Source organism: Triticum aestivum, chromosome 5D, assembly GCF_018294505.1.
Source record: "Triticum aestivum cultivar Chinese Spring chromosome 5D, IWGSC CS RefSeq v2.1, whole genome shotgun sequence".
NCBI classification, from domain to species: Eukaryota; Viridiplantae; Streptophyta; class Magnoliopsida; order Poales; family Poaceae; genus Triticum; species Triticum aestivum.
Window position 1 is genome coordinate 541,617,576 of NC_057808.1, and position 16,501 is coordinate 541,634,076.

The window sequence follows — 16,501 nt, forward strand, 5'->3', positions numbered from 1 at the left end:
CTTATACCCTCTATTGGTTGCGGCTGACGCGGGTGGTCGGCGGCGCACGGTGGCGCCGACGCGTTAGGCCTCGCGAGATGGCCTGTTAAAGCAGCGGCGGCGCTAAGTATTGCAGTTTTCGGTATTCATGACTATAGGCGGTGCACCGGTATTCTAGGGAGATGGAGATGTTTGTGGCATCTACCACAACGTGGTGGTGGCTCATAGCGTTGGTCTAGGTCGTTTCACGGCGACGGCTGGACATATCCGGCGTCGGCCAATAGACGAGCGGCTTGTTTCGTACTTCGGAGTCATCGTGAGGGCATGCCGCCAGACTAAGGCCAGCTGGCGTCGGCGGCGAGGCTTCTTCTACCCTTTCTCCGTGGCTCGGCGGCGAGAGTTGGCGGCATGCTGGCATCGGCGAGAGTCGACGCATTAGGCTTCACAAGGTGACCTCTTATAGAAGTAGCTGGATCTAGCCGATTCGGCGTAACTAGATCTGACCATTTTCCGTAGACGATACTGTAGGCGGTAAGACATGGTGGTGGCTCGTGGCGATTGTATAGGTCATTTTGCGGCGGCGGCTAGAGATTTTTGACGTCGGCCATCGATTAGCAGCTTGTTTTGTCCTTCTTTCCCTTCCATCGTCGTCCGTGTGCTGCCTTCGTCGAAGGGCTGGACATCTCCCAGTCGTGATCTGTCGCTCGTCTCGCGCCCCGGTAGTAGGACCGGACTAGTCTCTCACTGGGTGCAACAGGACGGGTCGATGAGGCCAGCATTTGGGCCGCCCTATCGGGTATTTGTGCTTGGGCTGGCCAGGGGTGCGAAAGACGGGGCCTTTCCAATCTTCTATTTTCTTGAATAGCGGCGGGTCTCGGATGAGATGGTGTCAAGGTCTTTGTTCCTGGGACGACAATGGGGGTGGTAGCGGTATGCTCATGGGAAAATCCGTGTATTCGGTGCTGCCAGATGACCATGGGATGTGGGCGGCATGGTGGCGTGGGTGTGGCGTTCTATGGCGTCGTGTGTTGGCCGGGTGTGAAAACCTGTCCTATATTCTTGAAGGCGTGGTAAAGATAGGACCAACAAAAAGAGAACAAAAAGAGATTGTCGATATAAGTTAGAAAAGAAAATTCATCATGCATGGAGCCGCAAAAAAAATAACAAAAATCCATGAACATACGGATTCATGTAAAAATAAAATACAGTACAAAACATAGTACACCAAGGACGCTACAGGTTAAATGAAGTGACACTGAACATAAACTTGCATAACCACATGAGAACATTTGCGCTCGGACTCCCCTAGCAGTGCAATTACCCTTTGTGTGCCCCGGAATCTTGCATAGGCTACACTTCACAATCCTTTTTTTGGATGGAGGGGGTGGCATTGGACCGGCAGTATCTTCATGAGCATGGCATGGGCCGTCCTTGTAGTGTTTTCTAGCTTTCTTAGCCACAATGTAATCCATACGACTCTTTGGGCGAAGGGAGCTAGGTCGTCCTTTAGACAGCACACGTTGTGGAGGAAGAAGTTGGGTTTCTGACCCAACATCAGTTATGGTATGCCGGACAGGATTTGCTTGTTCGGCGATAGTATCAATAAGCATATCTGAAGCCTTCTTACTTGCAATTTTTTCTTTTGCCTCACATATAGCTGCGAACGCCGTTTGGAATGACTCAGACCCGGATTCTGCCTCCTTGATAAGGTCCATAGCAGCCACATATAGAACATTTCTTCTATACGTAGTTTGGGAAGACAGCTCCCCCATTTCACCCTCGTTTGCCAGGTGCAGTGGTCTCGATTCCCTTGCCCATAAAGTCCATCTTTTGACTATATTCCTTGGTGGAATCTTGCCAATATTGTTCTAAACTAATACCTGAAAAAACAAAATTACGAGTCAGATGAGAAATCATTAATGTAGTGCTGTAAAAATGAGTTTGAGACGCATGACATAGGACCATAATGAAAAAAATGTGTGCATACCTTTAATGAATGGCAGCACAACAGGCCGACATGATCAAAAAATCCACAATCACATGTGACAAAGTCCCCACCGTCTTCCACTTTGACGGTGAATACCTTTTTGTCATAATCAGTTAAGGCTAGTTGCGGCGACAATTTGACCTTGTAGACGTGTCCAGGCTTGGAACGGCGTGCATCAAATGAGCCTGATCTAAAAAGTTCGTGTGAAAATTTTTTGTACAAGGCCTTCGTGTACACAGCCGCTGCATCTATCTCGATAGTAGCGCCAATTACAAGCCGTGTCTTTTATTCAGTGGAATAAGTATATAATGTGTGAGATAAAATAAAATAATGTCAGATAGTAGCTGGAGTAGTACTCATACTATACAAACAAAATACATGCATGCCTTTTATACCTGCTTGCTGACATAATTTGCCTCGTCTTCTGCCTGGCTCCTGGAATCAAGCAATTTGTTGTACTGCTTAACAAACAAGTGCATTGGGGATGATCTGCTGATGAACTTTTTGAGGAGATGATTCGCACTCTCGCTCCGTTGCGTGCTGGTCATCCCGGCACAGAATGTGCCCATGAAGTATGGCATTGCCCACATGTCCCTCCACTTGAAAATCCTGCGAAGGTACTTGTTTCCTTGAAGTTTGTATTTTTTAATCAATTGATGCCACTTTCGCTCAAATGATTCTACATCCGTCTCTTCATTTACTATCGCGTGGAATTCCTTCTTGAAGGCAGAATGTTTGTTGTACACGTGTCCAATTTTCTCTTTCAAGACCTTTAACACATGCCATCTGCACCACCTATGACGGGTGTGGGGCATTGTACTTCGTAAAGCATTTTGCATAGCTTTGCATTGATCTGTAGGAGTACCAAAGAAGAATGATCAAACTAAGGCGAACATATAATAGCATATGTATAACCTGACAAACTACAACAATGTATGAAGACAACTTTTATAATCTGACCTGTCAATATAGTAGTAGGATGTTTCCCGTCCATCAAGTCAATAAAGTTTCTGAATGCCCATTCAAATGTGGGAGTCTTTTCATCAACCATGGGGACGCCGCCAAAAATAATAGACTGGAAATGGTTATTGACACCAACAAAAAGCCCAAATGGCATGTTATATAGGTTGGTCCTGTAAGTGGTGTCAAAAGTAACCACATCACCGAAATGTGCATAATCCAGCCGATTTTTACCATTACACCATATTACTGTTTTCACCCTGCTTTCACCGTCTACTTGCACACAAACTTTGAAGTCCGGATCTGTGGCACTCATATCCTGAAGTATACTAGTGGTTTTGGCCATATCATCAGCGATGGAATCATGAGCTATGGTTGCACACAGAGTTCTCAATGTCTGCTTCCTAAAAGGCACGCCTAGAGAAGAGCCAAGACCTGACCCTAATATGTTGTATATCTGGTCAAACCTGATGTTGTTCTCCCTGAGGTTACGAATAAAATCCTTTGCTAAAGGACTTATAACGCTATGTGATTTCCACTGTTTTTTCTCGCCACACTTCACAGATAGTGGGTGATTGTGCTTGTTAATGAAAACGGTCACATACCATCCATGGTCGTCAGTTCGATGTAGTCTTATACGAGCTTCACAACCAGTGCGGCATGTTGTTGTGTTGGGCCTTTCTTCTTTGCCCTGTAATAATGGTAAAGACACAGAGTGAAAGGCAGACAAAAAAAGTATGAACCAATAATCCGACCGAGACAAAAACAAACAATTAAGATTAAAATGATGCATACCGCACCCTGGCAAGCGATGTCCTGCATTGTTCTGTAATTTTTGTTATTAGTGCTACTCTTTCCATAGCGCATACCAAAACCACACTCCCAAGAGAACATGTTGTAGAAATCGTAGGCTTCATCCTTTGAATCAAAGATTGTTCCAACACTTGGAACGAACACATCTGCATCGTCCCTAAAAGCAGCGCGCTCCACACACTTCTGGAACGGACTTTTTACTGCAGGGGCAATTCTGTAGTCCATTCCTTCAAACGCTTCCCGTTTACTACATATTTCGGCAAAACCGTTATAGAGTATTGAAACAAAGTTATAATAACGTAACGACCCAGCAAAAACGTAGAGAAACAAAACAACCGAGGAGTAATAAAACATGACCTGTTTGCACAGTGTGCTTACAAAACTATGCTAAATATTTTTTTAAGCATGATTTTTTGGATTGTGTTGCTTAAAAGACTGTGTTGATATGTTTTCCGAAGAACATCATGTCGTACTCACAAACATTGATGAATTTTAACGGCGGCAAATATAGTCTAAAATAGTACTAATAAAAAAATAGTTGTCATTTACACACAAAACCTGACGTTTTGCTGATGGTTCACACGATTGAAAACCTCGCTGTAAATATCGAACAAGACTAATTAACAACACAAACGACACTTGGCAGTTCATAAATTATGCCATTATCACCATCGTACACCACAGAAAAACTACTTCTAACAATAGTTAAAAAATCCCAGTGTAAAAAAAACAAAATGTACTACCTTTTCCGCTTAGGTGCCGATCTTCCAGAATGCAGTTCTGAGAACTCTGGATTCGCTGTGATTGAATCAACAACACCACAGCCAGGATTAGAACAATCTGATAGCTCGGTGATGCCTTTGTTTGATCTGAAAGGAGGGGGTCGCAGGTGCTTGAGTAATTTTTTCAGGGGAAAAAAGATAAGTATGTAAATCAAACATGAGACGGCATCTTTCTGATGGCCACTGAACGGGGTAAATACCTGTTAGAGAGCGTATCCATGCCGGCAGGAGTGAGATCAACAGCCATGTGCTGATGGTCTAAAGAGGTGTCTTCTTCGCTATCCATGCCGGATGGAGCTCTCATGCTGCGAGCAAAGGAGTTGTTGGCAGAATGGGCTCCTCATCCGCTATATGTAGCAGCCTGAAAGATGAACAGTACCACAAATGAATGAGCACAGGATAGCTTTTTTATTCATAGTCCTGCCCAAATCCATCGGCTCAAGTGCTAAAGCTTTTAGATAAGTGTGCCATCCATCATTATGATGAAAAAAAAAACTAGCCTCCGCAGGCCTAGGGCTGTGCCAGCTAATCGCTGGAATCAAAGAGACTAACGAGGCCTCTGGCTGTTTGGGCCTTAATTGATCCTTTTTTGAATTCAAATGGTACACGGATCCACGTGCAGAAGGCTGGGCAATCCTACGGCGTGGACCATAGGTTCGGCCGAACCATGGTTGAGAATCTCGCGTCTCCTCCATAAACTCCATCAAGAAATCAGCATGCGGGAGTGAGCCAGATCAAGTTAGGCGGCGGCTTTTTTTTCGAATTGGGGGAAATGGCTGGCAGCAGATACTTGTTTCGATGCGCTCTGTTGTGTGTAGGCGAGGACATAGCCATCAACGAGGACCTCACCCAGACGGGCCTGCTGCTCCCGATAAACGTCGTGCTCCTGGCTGGTCGTCGATCCCACATGACACAAATCATCAAATATCATTGCCGTGACCAAGCACACCTAACAATAACAGGTGCTGCTCAGATTTGAACATCGAGATAGGAAAAACAAAGGGGAAAAGAAGGAACAAAACCAGGCACGGCGAGGCAGGGATCTGCTGTTCGCGTACTTAGGTGGGGCGGCGTGGACGAGGGCCAATCGGCGATGCAGATTTCTCGGTCGGGGAAGAGCTCAGTAGATCGGAGCTGGGGACTCGGCGATGGTTTCCTCGCTGCCGGATCTGGCACCTGCATCTTCATGTTGTGTCTAGGTGGTGGTCGCCCTCTACGGCCCTGGATCCGACGTAAAAAAACGAGAACGAACAACAGGTGGAGGCCGCCGTCGGCGGTGGTCTCGCCTGACCTGGGCGCCGTGGTCCCTCGCCGCCGGCTTCTGACATGAGTGAGGGAAGGGAGGAGGGAGCGCAAGGAGGCTGTGGTGGGGACGAGACTTGCCTGCTTCCTTCCCATGTTCCCGCATACGTGGCTTGATTTTGATTGGAAGAAAGTAAGGCCCGGCCCCACCGCCTGAAAATTAGGGGGGAAGATGATTAGATTAGAAAAAAAAGAAAAGAACAGCCGTAGGATGAAGTGGGAGCATCGAGAGGGATCCCTGTGGTGGGGGGTGGCCCGGGGGTGGGGCGCGGGTGATGTGGCAGGAGCGGGATAGGAACATATTGTGCTGGCCTGGTACACATTCCTCGGCAATTACGCATTTTGTACCGTACTCCCGCTGGTATTGTTTTTGTATTGGGTGCCTAATCCGAGTAGAGCCTTCACAGCACGCATCACGAACCGGACATGCATGACCCAGATACCGTGTGCACTGGACGCTGTGCGCTGAAAGTGCGCTCCGGCCTACAAGGCTCTTTCTTCTGAACTATCAAGCCCAGGACTAATGGAGATTTGCCAGTCACGTGTGCAAAACAAAGTTAAAGTGTTTAGATGGTTGCTATACTTTGCTCACCTGACCACTCGTGCCAACCTCCTGCATAAACATATCATACAAGATGACAGCTGCCCTCGATGCTCACGCGCCTCTGAATGCAGAGATCACATTTTCTTCAACTGCTTGGTGGCAAGGAAGTATAGCGAGGAATTGGCACCAGACCTCGATTCAACCCCACGAGCAACATTCGGGCCTCTACAACACCCTCACACCTGCCTACAACTCTGACTCCCTTTATCCTTCTAATTAAACAGATGGTATTCACTGGGGTGTCTCTCACACACCTGGATACTATCCGTGCCATTAGAGATGACATGACTATGTAGGCTCATCGCCTAAAATATCATGTTCTTCGTGATCACGCCGGCATATGGCGTGATCCCCTGTCAGCTGTTGTATCTGGATAAGATGTAAAACGACGCAACACCCCTAAGTGAAGTGCATCATAGGTCCTCAAACTATTTCAGAGGTGTCATGTAGGTCCTCAAACTATGAAAATCGTCATCCAAGTCCTCAAAGTGCAATGTGTGTGCCATCCTGGTCCTCAAACTATTTCAAAGATTTCAATTAGGCCATTGAATTATTTCAAAGGTGTCACATGTATACAGACTTATTATACTTCAAGGATTTTTTAGGACCAAGATGACACTTTTTATAGTTCGAGGACCTACATGACACCTTCGAAATAGTTCAAGGACCTAGAATGCACTTCACTCTTGAAATATATCCAGGTGGGGAGCCCTTCCCCCCCTGACCATTAGAAAAACAAATAGCATGAGACATCACCAAGTATAGAACTAACAAACAGTTGCACCTCCCATACGGAAAACATTTTGTGGGATATTACAGGGAATAGGTTCCACATTAAGCATGAGATGATCTAGACCAAGTATACAGCTTGCATCCTCCTAATGGAAAATATTCTTGCTGCACCAAGGAGCATTTCTTGTCTATGAAGCAAACAAAGCCCACATTGATTTTAACCATGCCTGATAAAGATTTTAATCATGCCCCATAACCACTCCAGCAATGACCACCTTGCATCTAGCTAGAAGAATGGCAACTTTATGGGCGTACGCCAAACCAGTTCACCATAATAATTGGGATAAATAAAGCAATCAACAGAAGGATACATCAAACATATATTGCTGATATTCATGACGCAAGCTTCGATGACACTTTGTTTAATGTCATACGCCAGCCTGATGGTCATTGTTTTAAGCATTGGCGCCCATCTGAATACCATTGTGATGAAATCAATCTCACTGCTCCCTCCGCTGAAGCCTTCAATTTTTACTTCTTCAAGATGAGTCAAGGAGATACTTTGGCTCCTCCAGTTCTTGGGCTCATTACAAAGACATTTTTCAAGACATTTTGATGTTTGTGAAATCTAGAACATAAAAACCATTAGAATGTATTTTGAAAAAGTAGTGAGCGTAAGATATATAAGCATCATGGAGAATTACCCGGCACCACTCTGATAGGATAACCTTAAGCCTCTGTACAGCGGTTCGAATTTGATGCATCCCTAGGAGACGCAACATCAATGCTCCAAGGACATGCCCCTTTGTGCTGAGATGTAGCTCCAACGCAGAAAAGTTGGTAATCAGAAGTTTCTTCATCTCATCCGCAAAGTTTAGCAGCGCTGCACCAGAATGAAAAATATTCTGCAAAACAAAATAGTTATTAGGCATGAGAATTAACAAACGCCTTCAAGTATGAAAATACAGCCGACAAATCTGAAGGATTGACAAAGTGGATAAGAGGCGTACATAGGGAAATATGTTCAAGACAAGGACATGAATGCGAGGGGGCTGCAAAGACGCCCCTTCCTGGTCGTTGATGTTGCTGAGCCCCCCATCTTTGTATTTGTCGCACTCTATGGTCTCTAACCTCATGCTCTCGAGCGACAAAAAACCAAATAAAAGAGGAAACTTTGTATACGAGAGCCTCAATGAGACCTTCTCCACCATCGGCGTCGCGATAGAGACACTGAGGTCCATGTCGGCCTTGACCTTCAGGTTCAGCTGTTTAAGCAATGGAGTCACAATGTCAATGCCCTGACATTCCGTGTCTTTATGGGCATCAAGGTAAAGCTCCTGTAGCGACGTCGAGTGGACTGTGAGGTTGTCTGTATGATTATCTATGGCCGCCCTGAGAATGCGCAAGCGCGGACAGCGGGTGACCAATGTGCAAAGGTCGGGGATGGTGCAACCCTCGAGGGACAGCTTCTCGAGCGCGGGGAACTCGCCCGCCGGTAGCACTGTGAAGCAGACGGCGTACAAGTTCATCTCAATCGACGTGGTGCGGTCGAAGCGGGGCAGGTCGACATTATAGCATTCTTGGTAGCCCTGGGTGAGGACGAGCTCCTGCGGTGAGAGCCTTGCCATGGCACCCAGAAGGGACACGAAGCGAGCGACCCCAATATTGTACATCCCCATGCTGTGCCTCATACTACGAATAGTAATGTGGTTGATGCGGAGGAGGGACACGACGAGGCCGAGAGCTGCAGCCGCTTCCAGCGAGGCCAGCGCCGCTTCCAGCGAGTCCGGATCGGCGTCGCGAAAGGTGACGCTGAGCACACGTAGGCGTGGGCAGCGGCTGATCATGGTGCCAAGGTCGACAATGTTGCCGGAGAGAGACAACCTCTCGAGCACGGGGAGCTCGCCAGCGGGCGGTGGCTTGAGGCGGAGGTGACACGTGTCCAGCTCGATCGATGTGGCCCGGCGGAAGCACGGCATGGCGATCTCGACGGGACGTCCTGGTTTTACAGCAGAAGACCACGGGAGGATGAAGACGAGCTCCTCCGGTGAGACCCGCGCGGCGGCGCGCAGCAGCGACTTGGCGCTGGAGTCTTCGGCCTTGCCCCACTCCCTCGACCAAAAAAACGGGAAACGGATGTCGAGAAGAGAAACGGCTGCGGGAAGGCCGACGCGGTCTAGCGCCGCTATAATCTTGCCGGTCGGGAGGTCGCGAAAGATGAGATCGGGGAGGCCGGCCCAGAGGCCACGCCACCGGCGCGAGAGGACGCCGGTGCGCGCGGCGGCGCGGGCGCAGCGCAGGCGCACGAGGATCTGGATGAGCATGTCTTGGGGGAGGGCGCTGATGTGGTCATCTCCGTCTGGATCACAAACCGGGCGACCTCCATGCGGCGACGGCGGCGGCGGCGAGCGCTTGAGGCGGCGTCTCGGTTGCACTTCCATCAGGAAAAAGAGAAGATCTCCTCTACGTTTTCTGTTTTGTTTTTTAAGGCAGATATAATGATATATTCCCCACTGCTTTTTTTTCTTTTTTTAGGGAAACTTTTTCCCCTTTTTTCTAGTATAACTTTTTTTTTCCTTATGAGGCAAATATATCGGCCCAGCTCAATCTTTGATATCACGGCCCACAAAGCAACAATATCTCTATCTTTCTAGAGATAGGACAAGCCATCCAACCCCATATCTCAAAAAGGAAAAGGGAAAAATCAACCCCAGGTTCCTGGTGTTAAACTGTCTTAGAACTTTGTATGCCATGTCTTTGGCATGACTTAGAACTTTTCATGACTAGTTTGTGATGAATATAGTGATTTTTTTTTGCAACGTAAAGTGTATAGTTGGTAGCTCTCAGTTCGTCGAGGCACTTTGAGTGATCTTGGGATTTAAAATCTGCGAGGAACTTGTAATTCATAAATGCCGACTTAGACTCATCTGTGTCTGCTAACACATTTTGGAACTGAAAAATAAAGGCTAACAATTAAAGACAAGACCTTAAAAATCACAAACTATTTATGCAACTTTGAAAATCACAAGTTTGTAGTTGGCCAATTGCCTCTTCGGATATTTTTACCCTTGCAATCCGAAAAGAACAAGATTCATGTTGATTTCCTCGAGTAATCTTATTACCTAATTTCCTTTCTGAATTTCTTGTGCACGTTTAGAATATTACTTGGTTAGATAGGAATATATCAATGTGCATTTTGTCCAATTGTGAAATCAAGGACCACCTGATGTTGATCATTATCCTCCGTAAGAATCCAAAGCCGTTTTAGGCGCTTCAGAACAAGCGCTTTAGAACAAGGTTTGACGAGCGGGTCCACTCTATGAGTATGTAGTACCTCAAGCTTTGGTTTCAAATAGGACAGTTCTATTTCAAAACCATTGGTGCTATGTTCAGGGGCGAATCTATATGCAAGGCTGTTTGGGGGTTGGGGGGGGGGGGGGGGGGGGGATGCCCCCACTCGTTTTTTCAGCCCACCTATGCTAGGCCCAGGATACAGAGCATTGCCCCCACTCAGCCCAAGGCGGCAATTCCTATTTTCCGCCCGCGAGCGGCAAATCGTCGAGAACACGCCCACGGGTGGGCCGGCCCAGTTGACGTGCTGCACATTGCTGCTTCAGTTTTTTGTTCGTTTTTTTCTTTTCTGATTTTTTTTTCTTTTCATTTCTGTTTCTATATCCTTTTATATTATTTTTTCCTTTTTATGATTTTTTCTTTTTACTGTTCTTTTTCCCTATATTACAAAGTTCATTGCGTGTTGCCAACATGTTAATTGTATATTTAGGAAATGTTCAAGTATATTACAAAAAGTTCATCATGCATTATAAAATATTCATCATATATTAGAAATTGTTCAATGAATATAAAGTATTCCCTATATTCTTCATTATAAAATCAGTGTTATAATATACAAATGTTGAGTGTGTATTCAAAAATTGTTCAATGTATATTAAAAATGTTCAATGCATTTAAAAAAATCAACACATATATTTATGTTTTTTAAAATGTTCATCATATATTAAAAAAAAGTTCATTGTGCATAATTTAAAATGTTCATTGTATATTAAGAAAATGTTCAACGGATACTACCAAATGTTCAATGTGTATTATTCGAATTTTTTCAAAAGAAGTTTAATACTTAATGTTTCGCACCATGAATCAATCAGTTGAACTTACCAGTTCTGTTAGCTAATGTCTACCAGATAACGAGAAGGAGGTCGCGAGTTCGAGTCCACTTGCGTAGCACTTTTTCAGTATTTTTTGTGCGCCTGAAGATCAATAGCTCCAAATGGGCCAGCCCATTCGCCCACGGGTGGCAAATAGGAGCTCTCGCCCAAGGCATTTGCCCCCACTCCTTTTATTTTTCTGTTGTGTGTATAAAGCCCGTGTTTGGGAAATAGATGGGTTATTATTAATTTTTGCATGGCAATATGTGTCTCATTCATATCATAAAGATAAAAGTACAAGTCACGTAAGGACCAACATGACAAAAGTGAAAAGATGGCAGAACATCTCTGAGCTTGACACCAACGCCGGCCACCTGCCTCCGGCACCACCACAACAGCCATCGAAGGAAAAAATGAGGGATCATCTCGTCAACGGAGCTCGACGCAGCTCCATCACTGATATGCAGCTTTGCGGACCTCCAAGGTAGCTCATCAAAAGTGAAGCCTTTACCATTGGACGAATCAGACCGGGGCAACACCCCGGACACGCCATCCAACTCTATATCTGGCACCCAACCACGACTAAGACGTCGAAGTAGGAAACCATATCTGTCATCCACGAACCACGAACTCAGCACACGTTCCGTCTTCTAGATGTCATCGATGCAGACCACAATCTGCATCCGTTCCTGGACTACCTCACAACCTCCGCGCCGACGCCGTCATAATGACAGGGCCCGAGGACATAGGTCCACAAGGAGGATGCCGCCCATCTACCAGCAGGCCTCATGCATACGATCAGGTGGTTCTCGCTATAAATGTACTGAGTATAGGACTTTAGGTCGAGTTTGAGATGCGTATTTCACATGATCTGCTGCTCGCGTGATCGCCTTGACGAGCGGAAGTCGCCGCCGCCTGCTGCTCTACGTAGACATACACGACGCCCGTCCAGCGATCAGCCCGGCCGGCCGGCCGGCTCGGCATCCCCATGGAAGAAGTTGTACTGATCAACCATTCAATCACGGTAAGCCCTAGGTTTAGCGTTTAGTTCTTATTTTCTTCTTCCAATTTCCACATTATTATTCTGTCATGATTTCCGTGTTAAAAAGGCAGCACATTGTATCAAATATCCATGTGTATAAATTCCAGTGTTAAATTGACGTCCTAGTGGTTAGTTTGAGCACAGGAAGTAGTATTTCAATTTATTCATACTGATGTTTCTTAATTTATTGTGGCTCAAGTGGTTAGTTTACTTTTTATTTTGACAATGAACTTATCTTAATTACCTGTGTGATCATATTGCTTCTTACACAATATATGTATGCTTGTGTGGTTGGCTTTTTAAATGATCTAGCCACTAGTTCGTAACAAGATTTCTGAAACAAAAAATCGTATACATCTTTGCCCCCTCCCATTTTTCATCCCGGCTCCATCCCTGCTCTGAATCATGCGATGCCTCACACCTTTTCTTCATCTAAACCTGGAGTTGCTCCAGTTCTCAAGAGTACCGGAAAAAGCTGTGACCGAGCGACAGGAAGAGTGGATGCCCACTTGAAGTATGTCAAGCATATGTTGTGATTATAATTTAGACTTGTCTTGTGATCTAGAAAAAATGCCTCGTTGTCATGCTGGAGTGTCCCATGGTGACCGTCATGTATTTGGTCGTCATTTGCCTACAATATGAGAAACTATCAATGCACCAGTGTAAGTGTTTTCACAAATAAAATATACATATACGGATATGCCCGTTGCATTATCTCGAACTTAAGTAATTGTTATGTTCAAACGTGAGCATTGAAGTTGTAGATTAGCATGTCATGCTCATGATATTGAAGAAATCGAGAAGTATCATTTGAGGCACAAAACTAGAACGTTCCTCTCATGCTGGTTGTGCCATTTGGGGTTACTACTGGATGCCTATTGTGGTTTGTCCGTGTGTGCTAAGCAGTGGCGGATCCAGGACCCAGGTCGGGGGGGGGGGGGGGGGGGGTGGCGTGAAAATGAATTACTTCATTGACTGTAGCATATTGCGCATTGTAGTGATATTGTAGCAACACTGTAGCGGCTTGGGCCCTGGGCTTGGCCAAATCCTGGGTCCGCCCCTGCTGCTAAGTCGGAGCCTTGGAGATATCTTACTTGACATATCTTAGTATTCCTTTTCTTTCCCATACTGTGGAGACGGCCGGATAGCCATTGTCATGCATGTCGTTGGCCGCCTTGGCGGAGACGGCTGATGGGCGATCTGTTTCGCTGAGCTTGCCGGCGCCGGAGCCGGTTCATCCGAGTTGTATGTCGGCGATCGGTGTTTTGGTCCATGGTCAGAACGCAGCGGAATACGTCCGCTCCGTGGGTTTGGACTCAAAATTTGAATCACATGTACGATCGTGCACGACTTATATATCCACGTCTGCAACTATCCGTCGAGTATGGGAATGTGATCCCGAAGGTCCGAGTCTTCTATTTGGCGTGTCCTAAAAGGGATCATTCGGGTTGAATGCACCTTAAGACATCGGCAATACAAGAACTTGGAAGATGCAAAGTTTGTATGGCGATGGATAAAGACTCATGCTCTTATTCATTGCTCGCATGCAAGACAGCTCTGGGAAGAAGCTCAACTGTTGTTTGAATATTGACTGTCGTGGTTGCATCCTTGTACATGGCCCGCGATGTTCTATGTGACCAACAGTTTGCAGAGAGGGAGCGGGTGATCATCAAAAAAGTGATTTGGGCTATATGACATTCTCGGAATCGCCTTCCCCAATACCTGGAAAAGATCGATCCGGCCAACTCTGTGTGGCGTATCAAAGAAGATCTTGCAATCTTGGAGATTCCTAAGCAACACCTGAAAGTTTGTGAGGATATGGTTGGCACCCTCTTAAAATCAATACAGATGCAGCCATTCACTTTGATGGCGGCAACGATGGAGCAGGAGGCGTGGCTCGATCAAAAAATCACCTACTGGGAGCTTGGAGCAAACCCCTCATGGGTGTTATCGATCCTCTAATAGCAGAAGCCATGTCTGTTCGTGAAGGCATGCACTTCCACAAAGCTCATAGGTATTCAGGAGGTGATCATCGGGACAGACTGCCTGGAGGTTCCAGAACTCTAAAAAAACCTGACACAACTCCCTTTCAGTTGTGGCGCCCTTGTTTTCTGAAATAGGAGAGCTAGCTAGTAATTTCATTTCTTTTGATATTCAACATGTAATAATCCGGTCAGCCAACTATCCAGCTCATTTTTGTGCTAAGCATGCTTGCACATTGACTGTGACAGAAAGTTGGCTGGAAGAGACCCCTAGCTTCCTGGTGAGCAGCCTTTTGCCGATGATACAGTGAATGCATTCATATGAATAAAGCTCTCAATATTGCCTGGAAAAAAAGAGTTGTGGAATCGTATGATGTCGACTCCTTTCTGCAATCGAGGATGGAAAGAGGAGATTGCAGCGGCTTGGACATTTGCAGCCAATCATGGCTCTTGACAAAGGGCACGGCTATACCTATACCGCACTTGCAGCGAGGTGAACGTCGTGCTCGCCTACTACACAGCTCACAGCTTATGGGCCGGGCTCAACAACCTTGTCCCTTGGAAATAACATCAGTATTTCAGTGATGGCCTCATTCTGTTTCTTTTTTCATTATTAACTTTATTTCTTTATATTTTTAAAATATACTAAATACACATATTACAAAAAAAGTTACTTCAATTTTGCAAATTGTCCATCGCACATTTAAAAATATTCATGCCGTGAAAACAAATGTCCGCGCAATTTTCTTAAAAGTTTATATCATTCAAAAAAATGTTTGTGACATTTCAAAAATGTTCAAATATTTCAAAAAATATGTTCATGACATTTGAAAACATTGAAAATTATAAATAAAATGCTCATGTAGTTTAATACTTCGTCAAAAATGCTCTTATATTATGGGACGGAGGTGTAAAAAATGCTATTATATTATGGGATGGAGGGAGTATTTTGCACCATTCGAAAAACATTCGTGTCATTTAAGAATGTTCACATGTTTTACAATATGTTCATGATTTTTTGAAAAATTTAATGCATTTTTGTAATTATTTACATAATTTTTAAATATATTTCATACCATTCAGATATCAATATGGATTTGAATATTTTCATATTTATTCGAGAACAATGTAACATGTATTTGTAAAAATGTTACTACAATGAAAACAATGTTCATGTAATTTTTAAAAATTGTTTTGTGGCATTAAAAACAATGTTCGACGTGTATCTAAAAAATATTTAACATGTATTTGAAAATGTTCATCATATATTTGAAAATGACCAATGTGTATAAAAAATATTCCAAATGTCTTCAAGAAAAATTACAATATGTATTGAAAAAAACACAGGAAGAAAATCGGTAAAGAAACATAGAAAACCAAAATAAAAAAGAAAACTGAAAGAGAAAACACACATAAAAAAGAAAAGAATAATCCATATGGAAGCTACTAAAACCGATGTGAATCGATCATAGACGCTTCCTAAAACCCGTTCCAATGGAACTCATATTGGGCCGACCCATCTCGCGATCACCTATTGCGAGACAGAGTAGATATAGCTCTCGCGCTTAACAAATGGAGCAGAATGAACTCATCAAACCTGGCTTAGATCTCGATGCATCGCGTCTAGACAAGCAAGTTAGAAGAAATGCCGACTCCACTGTCGTTGAACCATAAATCCCGATCCTAGACCAACATCTTGTCCCAGATGTTGATGATGAAAGATAGCAAACCACCAGTGACCCACAAAATAACTTATATCGCCAGTGTGAACAACAGGCAAGAAAACGAGGACATTTACTTGACGACACCACATCAACTATTGACATGGTGAAATATCTAAGACAAATTTATTCGAGATGGTGTCACTCTCACCATTATGGGCAAGAGAAACAGGGATCTGCAGGTGAAGGGATGGCTGGAGGAAGGTGGATACCTTAGCAAAGCAAACATATATAGGAACATCAACTGGTCCATCTTCCTAATAAATATGGTTCACGATAACGAGCTTGTGAAAATAAAGAGGTGGATTTTGACATTTATCATAACAACATTACCACATAATGCAAATATCAAGACTTCAGTTTACTTTCATTTGGGAAACAAGACTCGATGATTCCCAGGAGTGTAGAGTACGTTTAACCAACACTAGCATGCA

General features: G+C 44.7%; 2 protein-coding genes across 3 annotated transcripts; both read right to left on the reverse strand.

The window, feature by feature from the left end:
* Positions 1 to 1,169: 1,169 nt before the first annotated feature.
* On the reverse strand, positions 1,170 to 5,919 carry LOC123126087 (protein FAR1-RELATED SEQUENCE 5). Of its 2 annotated transcripts, XM_044546489.1 has the most exons (9): positions 5,580 to 5,919; positions 5,371 to 5,470; positions 4,722 to 4,882; positions 4,483 to 4,608; positions 3,722 to 3,986; positions 2,927 to 3,617; positions 2,362 to 2,819; positions 1,967 to 2,248; positions 1,170 to 1,859 (listed from the first exon to the last, which is right to left on the reverse strand). In XM_044546489.1, exons 3-9 carry the CDS (start codon positions 4,823 to 4,825, stop codon positions 1,848 to 1,850), a joined length of 1,938 nt encoding a protein of 645 aa, XP_044402424.1. In that variant the 5' UTR covers positions 4,826 to 4,882; positions 5,371 to 5,470; positions 5,580 to 5,919; the 3' UTR covers positions 1,170 to 1,847. The 2 variants fall into 2 exon arrangements, with proteins under 2 accessions (XP_044402424.1, XP_044402425.1); XM_044546490.1 differs by lacking the exons at positions 4,483 to 4,608; positions 4,722 to 4,882; positions 5,371 to 5,470; positions 5,580 to 5,919 and having other exon boundaries at positions 3,727 to 3,862.
* Positions 5,920 to 7,189: 1,270 nt separating this feature from the next.
* Positions 7,190 to 9,614, reverse strand: LOC123126088 (uncharacterized). Its single transcript, XM_044546491.1, has 3 exons — positions 8,170 to 9,614; positions 7,864 to 8,064; positions 7,190 to 7,787 (listed from the first exon to the last, which is right to left on the reverse strand). Exons 1-3 carry the CDS (start codon positions 9,598 to 9,600, stop codon positions 7,446 to 7,448), a joined length of 1,974 nt encoding a protein of 657 aa, XP_044402426.1. The 5' UTR covers positions 9,601 to 9,614; the 3' UTR covers positions 7,190 to 7,445.
* Positions 9,615 to 16,501: the final 6,887 nt, after the last annotated feature.